This window comes from Cryptotermes secundus, unplaced genomic scaffold (assembly GCF_002891405.2).
Source record: "Cryptotermes secundus unplaced genomic scaffold, Csec_1.0 scaffold342, whole genome shotgun sequence".
NCBI lineage: Eukaryota > Metazoa > Arthropoda > Insecta > Blattodea > Kalotermitidae > Cryptotermes > Cryptotermes secundus.
In genome coordinates, this window is record NW_019721764.1 from 102,662 (window position 1) to 112,659 (window position 9,998).

The following is a 9,998-nucleotide window of genomic DNA, read 5'->3' on the forward strand; positions in this document are numbered from 1 at the left end:
TACCTCCACGCCCCCCCCGTCACGCCGCAACAAAGCACAAAAGCGGTTGAAGGCAATGCGATATCTCTGACATGTTCTCTGATGAGCTATCTGCCTTGTGGAGGAGTAGTGATTAGTGACTCATAGTGGAAGTGACAGGGGTCAACAAAGAATTGTGACCACAGATAATAAAAGTGAAAGTTGCCTTGTGGCTTATAAATTATGCCATTTTCAATTCATTTTTGGTTTACAAAAATCTAAACCCCGATTCAAAATTGAAATACAAAGCATTTCTGATGAATGTGGCAAAGGCCTGGGCTACAGACCAGATGGTGGAAGCAGAATGAGAGTCAGACTTAGTGTGACCTAACCCATCAACTCCCACCCCACGCAGGCCTCATGTGGACACCCCTGGGCGACTCTTGGGTGATATGTGGAAACATACCCTCGTGAAAGTTGTGAAGAGTGAACATTCCAAAGGGAAGCATCCTTCTAGGCAATGCCGTGTTTGCACAGTTCACAAAAAAAGGAGTATGACTCTCTACATTGCAAGTTCTGTGTAATGCCACTTCACAAAGGGGAATGTTTCCAGAAATATCACACTCTCAAGCACTTCTAGGAGCATTGGTAAGTGTTCTCCAAAAATTTTAGTTCATAAAATTAATTAGGAGATTTTATATTAATTTTTTGAAGTGAACAGTGCACAAGTTAGGGTAGTAGGTATAAAAATGGCGGTCCCCAGGGTGATTTAAATATTTAAATCGCTGGTCTGCAAAGTGTTAAGACACAGATCCATTATGAAGAGATACATCACAATTCAATGACTTCACTACGATGCCAAACCACAGTGTCGCTGAACTTTCCACTGTGTCAGTGCAGTAACACACAGAGGGGCAATTTATTCGTGATAATGAGAGGCGATAACCGCATTAACTTCATGCTGTGTCAGAAGAACTGCAACACTACCGCAGACTATGAATCACTGGGGGGAGAGCTACTGACTATGCATGCCGATTCAATGTGCCAACTCTGTGAAACTGCATCCACTTCTGGTGCTCCTGGAGACCTACACAACACTTCCAAACGACTCCCAAGGTCATATGTCCCTGGAGATCCCACTGCAGCAGAGAGACATATGCTTTCAGATTTATGTGGTCCCACTTCTAGCCACGCTCCTACTAACCCCACCCATTGGAATGAACCAGATGAATGTGGCGAGCACAACCGGCTTTTATTAGCAGAAGAAGCAGAACTGCAAGAAGAAAGAAGAAAATTAAATATTATTTTGTGAGATTTGAAGTTCTCACAGCAGTGACTGTGAAGATTATTGTTTTTTGAAATCTGATTCTGTGCAGTCGGGTAGATCATTAAAAATGTTCCTCTGAAATGCTGGTAATGATTCACCAGACTACATGGTATCACAACCTAGATGACAGTAACCTTTAATATATCAATCTGCTATAAGCAGATCAAAGCAAATTAAATGATTTGCAGTACTCACCTACTGTTCCCCAAAGTGTTCACTTTGATCACAAGGCAACTATCTGAGCAGTTCTGAAGAGTGAGCCTGACGGGCACCACACAGAGTCTAGAAAATACATAATATTATTAAAAGTGGAGCTTAGAGAATATCAAAACATGCCATAACTGCACTGCAAACTATTTACCAGTACAGAAATTAACTTAAATATTTTGTGAGATCAGGGGTTCCCATGGTGGTATCAGTATTAGAGTCTTCTGGTATGAGGTGTGTGGTCTCTGAATATTCCTCTTTTGAGTCTTTTAACAGATTATGATGAAACCTGATATGGGGCAGTTATATATATATATATGAGCTGACTATTACAACATGTAGGCTTCATTCACTTTCATTACCATTGTGCATTTTAACATATAGGCTACATATAATGTCCTTTAACAGATTTTAATTTTGATGATACTGTCGAGTAGCTCACACAGGAAGACACTGGATTCACACTGTGGTACTTTCGGTGACTTCATGTGAGATACATGGTGCATGAAGTAGCACTGGAGCAGGGCTTTCCCCAATCTGTTTTGACTTTCCCCTGCTAAATTATCATCTTCCCATTGCTCCTTACTCATCTCTCACTGCTGCTTGAAGCATGAGACAGCCCTGACCAGGCAGTACATTAACATATCCTCAGTCTTTATCTCTGACATGGCACTTGGCTGGTTATAGAACAGGGAAGTCAGTTTCATAAATTTAATGTATGTAAATTTAATTGACTTAATTTGTTTTAAGGCCAATATTTATCAACAGAATTAATACACTTCTGGATGCATCTCATCAAGTACGTGTATAATGCATGAAAGAAATCTTAATAATGGTTATAAGGATTCATGAGATAAACATTTGGAGACTTATAAAACCTTTTAATTTATTTATTACCATTTTGCTCTGGATCTTCTTATTTTTCTGCAGATATCAAACAGAAACTGACATCTTGGGCCACGCCACAGCACAAGCGGTTAATCGCTGGCTTCCCACCGTGGCGGCCTGGGTTCGATCCCGGGTCTGGTCAAGTGGGACTTGTGGTGGACAAAGTGGCGCTGGGGCAGGTTTTCTCTGAGTACTTCGGCTCCCCCTGTCAATCTTCATTCCACCAACTGCTCCACAATCACCCATCTGGGGCTGGTACAATAGGCCGGAAGTGGCCACAGTACAAGGGACTTAGTCCCACCCCACTAGCAATAAAAAAAACTGACATCTTGTGTACATATTGTATAATATAATGGTCAGTATTTTATATGTTTTGTATGTTATATAAAGAAGCAGGCTGGTGCAAAGAAATTACAGCAGTGTGGACAGGCATGGTTTCTCATGAAGAAATATCTGGTGGGTGGAACTTTTGTCTGACTGGTGAACTCAACCAGCATTTGTAGAGCCCTGCATGTATAGTCTGCCTTGAAAGATGATGTCACATGTAACTGAAATGAATCTTTTGATGCTAAACCAATGGAACATTTACCAATACTTCTCACTTTAAAGAGCCATAAGGAAACAAGTAAGTATTTAATTAAAAGTAATATCAGCTCTAGCACTGTGGTTAATTAGTCTTCACCTGATAACCATAACTCAGAAAAAAGACTACTCACAGTCATCTACTGCTGCAGACACATGTTAAGCAGCAACATAACAGAACATTGGTATGCCTTACCGGGATTGCTTGAAGTCATGCATAATTCGGGGAGGGTGCCAAATACTGTAAGTGACTAGTTTCTGAAGAGTTTCTAGGGGTGCATATTTTTCTGATGCCCCAGGGCTGCTATATGATGTATCATCTGGGCCAAACATTCTAAGAGGTCCCATTAACTCTTGTTCCTGCAGTGGCCCAACAGTTTCTGGAGGCCATGTTATGGGTGTTCCCACTTTCTTCACCATAACGTGGTGTTGGCCAACAGCAGTTCGCTTCTTGCCTCCACCATCAGTCACACAGGCCTACAAAATGCAACAATATCTTCTATTTATTTGTGTTTTATTTAAAGACACTGTCAGTAACTCCAACTACATAATGTCAAATTGTACAATGACTTGTGAATAATGATTTGAAGAGGATGTGGATGGCTAGGTACTATCCTGACAGTTGTCTGGAGGGAATTAGGAAAACCACCAAAAACCTCAGTCAGGATAGTTGGTGTCTTGGGGAACTGGGAACCTTGCCAGCAGTGAGAAGCGTTACAGCTTGAGCCAACTGGCTCAGTACTGTGCGATCATAAGATATGGATTCAACAAAATAACCAATATAATGTTTTTACTTATTTAATCTCTCACAGCCTCAAACTCATTTGAATATTTAAAAATGCAGTTTTTATCTCACAGGACACATGCTGTTGAAGGAAATAAGCAATGCTAATTCTGAGAATCATAAAAAACTCATAAATACATCCTGTGAACAAAATGCAGAGTTACTGATGTTAAGGCAGATGGTATATACAGCAAACCACTGTGCTTTAAACAGTTAACAATACTTTGTAGGCTGAACAGGTTATACAGAGTCAAATGATGGGCTGATTTGGAAGTCATAAGCGATTTCATTAGTGTTAATGGGGAAATTATAAAACCTCAGTCAAAACAGATGGTAACATGGCTGAAATATGAATCATGTATCTGTTGAACACATACCTACAGCACTACTAGTACACACACTGCCCAGCAGAATGGCACGAAAGGAAATAGTTGGAAACTATTTCTGTGGTACCTTTCTAGCATTGTGTACAAGACAGCTAGTCTCTCGAGAACATCATGAATATATTTACTAACCATTACATCACAATGTCTGTTCAATGCATATGTTTCTGTTCTCATATACAATTATTTCTCATGTATATACAAAAAGTGGAGCTCTAAAATAAATCTGTGAGCTATTTAACAAGATCCTCTTATCCACAGTCTTTGGATGGTCATATTACCTTTATCTTATATTGTAAATTGGTTGCTGTAATATGACTAATTTTATTCAACTTTCAAACTTGTCTTATATTATAAACTGGTTTTTAAATAACTGTCGTATTGTATAAGCATGATTAGTAAATAATATTTGGACTGAATTTTTTATCTTAAAATTGTCAATGTCTTATTATTTTCAAGATAAATTTTTAGGTGTGATTTAAATCTTATATACTATAAACTTGTTATTTTGACAACTGCTTGATTTCTAAGCAAGATGAGTTTATATTTCTGGACGATTTCTATATCTATTGGTTATTTCAACCTTGTAAGGATTTTATGGAATGTGAATGAATGAATGAATGAATGACCAGTTTGCTTCAAAGAAACATAATTTTCATCACCACTCACCTATGGTGTGGGGGCCAATGCATTTCTAGAGTGATGCAGGTAAATGCTGTGTGTAAGAAAAAATTGAGAGCTATATTTACAGTTAGAGAATCACCTAATAATAGTTAATAATGGTGGTGATGAACATTAAGATTACAGCTTTCTGGATTTTGATGCCCTGTAATAGGATAGAGGGGTACCAAAGTTTTGGAAGAATCCACTGCTTCAATATCCAGAGTATTCTACAGGTTCCTCTAAAATGCTGGTATCAATCTACCAGATTGCAGAGCATTACATCACAAGAGACCTTAACCAGTGCAAATAACAAGATTTGCTCATCTGTTTAGTCATGTCTCATAGCTATCACTGTGATGTGAATGTAAAGTGCTACTTGATTATCAGATTGTTACTGTTGGCTAATCTTTATTCAGTTACCTTCCACATGAGTATAAGGGCTGCTTCAACTCTGAGGGCTGCTTCCATATCCTTCACAGATGAATCTTTAACACCTCTGCTGCCAGCAACAGAGGCTGAAGGGTCCAGCTGATGTGTTGATATATCAGGACCATCTGCTGAATCCTTTGTTTTTCTAGCAAGATGATGATTGTAGAAATCAATGTAAGGTCTCTCACTTAAAGATCCTGTTGGTTTTTGATTATGGTTCAATGTTACATCAGAAAAAATGCTTCTCTTTTCTCCTGTTAAAAAGAACGAAGATCCATTCATCAGTTCTTTGGTTCTTCGTTGCTGCATATTTCATGTATGTGTACAACACAAATACAAAACAATAACCAGGGCTTTAATGTACAGTGTTTCTAAATTGTGTATCATGCATAAATGATATAACAGCTTCAAGAGTGAACTGGGATAGTACAGTCAGTACAGTGACTGGCTATGGGCTGAACGGCTGAAGGGTCGGAGTTCAAATCCCAAAAAGGGAAAGGTTTTTCTCCTCTCTACGTCATCCAGACTAGCTCTGGGGCCCACTCAGCCTCCTATCCAATGGGTACTGAGGGCACTTTCCCCAAGGGGGTAAAGCAGCTGGGGCATGAAGATAACCATTCACCTTCAACTAATACTGAGGTCAAGAAAACACTGATCTATATTCAATCCTCCATACCTCTTCAGAGTAACAACTTTATAAGTGCTTCAAGATAACAAATTTTGTTAAAACAGCCCCATGATCATATATACAGAAATGTTTCTAAAGTAAAATCTGTTCAGAATGGAACCTGAATTAAGCAGCCTCAAATTGGAGTGAAATTACCTTTAATATATAGCAGTTCAGGTTTTCATAGTGGCAAGAGTTTATAGATTTACGTCTTCCTAGTTTTGACACATGTAATTTTGTTGGTGGATACCAACATTTTGGAGATGGAATTAATTCTTCTGGGTTACGATCCCATGCAGGCCTCAGGGTTGAAGCAAAATTCAACCTTAAAGACAGAGGCAGCAGATTATTCTAATATGTTGGTATCCACCTAGAAGGCACATCAGAGCCTAAAAGACCACAGACTTACCTCTTATAATGAAAACATTGTAATGTGAAAATTAAAAAGAAAATAAAAAAGTAAAAAATAGTTTGCTTAACTGTTTGTAGATTTTTGTTCATGTAGTTCTGTTCTATAATGTACCTCCTAGATGCATTCCAATAACAAAATGGGAAATAACTAAGGCTGACCACTGACAGCATTCATGCTGTAGAAATTAACGGACCACTAAGAAAGTAAACAAGAAAAACAAGAAGATGATAGAAAGAAAGAAAGAAAACTACAGATACATGCTATTCAGTAACAGTTATTGCACATATGTAGCGTGAATTTGTTACCTGTGATTTTTATCATATCTACACCAGATATCCATATATATAAAAGACTAAGGCTTCCAGTTCTGTCATTATGTAGCGGTCAGAGTTGTTATAGTTATGGATGGGGCCAGAACATGGCAACAATAAACAACCGTGACAGGTGCCTATCCTTCAGTAAGTATTGCAGCCTTGATATTTGCTGAGAAAAGTTACCTCTAGGTAGCAGAACTATTTAATGTATGAAGCTATCTTTCCAAAACTTTTCAAGTTCACAGTGGGGACATTCTGTGATTTCAAAGAAACCTTCACGGACTGTAATGTATAAAAGTAGATAAATGGAAAGATTATCTCTGAAAACTGTACCTTGGGATGGGAACTGTCAGATTTTCTCAGTGAAACTTCAACAGGCCTTATACTTGTGTATAATATTTGTGCAATATATATTTTATCTAAAAGTAAGTACTTGTGTCAAACAGAAGAAAGGACTTAATGGGTTTTTTATTCTTATGGCTCACTTGTGTATTATATTTGTAATTTATGATTTTTTATTCATTGTAAACTCATTTTATAATGCCTGTTTCATTATAATTATGAGATCTACCTGTGCATTGCTAATTAATCTAATTTTCTGTGATCTGAAGGATTTATTTACTCTTTGTAACTCATAATTATTTGTTTATTGTGGATTTCTTATTTAATATGACTGGTCTTAAATGACATGTTTCTAACTTTTTATTTATGTAATCTAAGGCCTTAACTATTTATATTTTATACTGTTGTAATGTTCCATGTAAACAACTTTTGTAATTGGTCTGTATGTACTGAGTGAGGACAAGTTCGGTATCCATCTTGTGGATGTCTGGAACATTGAATAAATACTAATACTAATACAAACAGTTTTACCACAAAATAAATAACAGTGTAAAACTTCAAGATCCCATTATGTCACAACATGGACTAGATCAGCAAAAAATAAATAAAACAAGGTCAGCTATCAATATTTTTTGCAGCCATGGCCATGGGACTGAGTTTACTGCTGAAAAGAATTATGATATTCTTATCAATTTCAAACACAATGAATGTGATGACTTAGGTGATGCATTAAGGACCAAATCTGTCTGCCCTAGAATTATAAATATATGAAAATAGTTCACTCCTACAGAATCTGGTAGACAGCAACTTTAAAAATCAAAGGTTAATAAAAACTAGTGTAAATGAACACGAGTGTTACCCGTTTCTTCCTGCCTCTGCACCTTAGCCACAAAATGAACTACCTCCTGAGCTTGGAGTGTCACATCTAGAATTACACAAACAGATCTTTATATTAACTTCACATTATAATAGGAACTGCTTTATTTTATTTGTTACAGATACTCAACTGATAAATCTTCTATGCACCTATAACATATCTGTTTCATCCAAAGAGAGCTCTGGGCACAAGTATTTCAGCATGTGAGATTTTAGATTCTCATGGCAGTGAATATGAACAGTACTGAATGGTTCTATCTTCTGTAATATAACATCATGAAGTCCAGTGAAAGTCAGCGGACACCTCAGAGGAACTTTCCAATGTCATCTTCAGGGTCAAAGAATACGTCAAGCAAGAAACCAGCATGAAGCAAGCTGTAAGCTCTGTGATATGCTGTGCTAAAGCATCGCTTGGCTTTCACTGGACTACACAGTGTTATATTCCAGAAGATAGGACTGTAAAAACCTCAAAAACAACATGAACATTACTGCCATCCGGCATGTGATGCCACATAGTCTGATAGAAAGGTACTAACATTTTGAAGAAACCTGCTTCATGCATCTACTTTGAAGATGGAGCCAACATGTTTCTCTTAAACATTGGTATCTTTCTGCCAGACAACATGGCATCACAACCCAGAAGACACTAATGTTTCATACCAGAACATAACCAAAATTATTCTCTTCAGTTTCCTGTGTTGTTATGCCATCTGCTTCTGATAATATTAAACCATCTGGACAACCATCACATCAAACTGCATGAATTCTATACCATAAACAAATCTTTCACTCAAGGTACAGACTGTGTCACATTAAGTATGTCAGCTGAATAGCAACCTTGCTGAAATGATTACCACTGTTACATATTTTGGCACTGATTATGGCCATCATCAGACATTCTCAAATGAGACACATAAGAGGAAGTTTTACATATGTATTAAGTGTTGCTAGTTATGGACGATGGGGACCATCCACTCATTTAATGAAATAAAGTACTAAAGAGGACAACATGTTTTTCTCAACAACATAGACAAATTATTGCCAAATGGTGGTGTGTTAATATTATGGTCTTCTGACTCCTGCACTTGTACCAGTGGCCATAATTAGCATACTGGTGACATGGTGTCCTTGAAGTTAACTGTAGGTCAATGTGTAGCAGACTGAAGTCTACTCAAGAAGGTCGATAATGGCATAATCAGCACTGTAGCATATAACCTTGTTAACCATTTCAGTAAAGTACAAGTAGTACTGACATAATTAATTAATCTTTTGCCCTGTTCAAAACAATGAAATGCACAAATTCAAATTTATCTTAACTCACAACTGGACTTGAAGAATTTGAATCAATAATCAATCATGAAACTGCAACCAACCTTCAGGTACCACAACTCTCTTTGACAGCTGCCAGGCTTCACTTGCTAATGAAATCTGGAGTAGAGATATCTCTGTCATTAATTGATCATGAACCTGGAAAAGAAAAATAATAATATATTTATCATGCTGCAGGGGTAAACACTAATGAAAATGAAGAATTATATCCAACTGAATATAATGTTTTAGATTTTTGGATAAAATATACCAAATTATAGTAAAAAGGAAAAACAATTAACATTCTGATAAGGAGCAGAAATCTTTTAGTACTAACCATTTCAGCCATTTTTAGGAGGAATAATTTCTCCATGTATTTCTACTTTCAACTTTGAACTTTATTTTTGTCATAACTGAAGTGAATACAATCGGATATGTCAAGAAATAATAGCGAAATACATCACATGTCAAAGTCACATAAAATTTACACAATGATTTATCACTATAATATAACAACTGTTATAAGGAACAAAAGGATAAAAAATACATAAGACCAAAAGAAAAATACAGTAATATAAAACATAAACACAATATTAAAAATTGCAAACCAAAAGACAATCCACAAACTAGTCATCAAGCCAACATTAGTTGAAAATCTGTTGAAGAGAACAGAAAGCGCTGCACAGGAAATAATTTTTCAGTTTCCTCTTAAAAATTGTTAACACTTTACAGTTCAATGGGAAGGCCATTAAATATTTTACTTCCCATATTAATTATACCTTTTTTGCAATGAACAGTATTACAAAATTTGACATACAGATTATGTTTATGTATGGTATTGTAGCTGTGAATGTCAGA

General features: G+C 36.8%; 1 protein-coding gene across 1 annotated transcript in view; it reads right to left on the reverse strand.

Annotated features, from left to right (window-relative positions):
- Window positions 1–692: 692 nt before the first annotated feature.
- The window catches only part of LOC111875650 (trafficking protein particle complex subunit 8), a 31,597-nt gene continuing 22,291 nt past the window's right edge, over window positions 693–9,998 (reverse strand). Inside the window, exons 17-22 of the mRNA XM_023872065.2 lie at window positions 9,206–9,299; window positions 7,816–7,881; window positions 5,213–5,475; window positions 3,159–3,439; window positions 1,481–1,567; window positions 693–1,231 (exon numbers count right to left, since the gene is read on the reverse strand). Coding sequence (XP_023727833.1) covers window positions 952–1,231; window positions 1,481–1,567; window positions 3,159–3,439; window positions 5,213–5,475; window positions 7,816–7,881; window positions 9,206–9,299 — 1,071 coding nt within the window. The 3' untranslated portion in view covers window positions 693–951. The remainder of the gene's footprint in view (window positions 1,232–1,480; window positions 1,568–3,158; window positions 3,440–5,212; window positions 5,476–7,815; window positions 7,882–9,205; window positions 9,300–9,998) is intronic.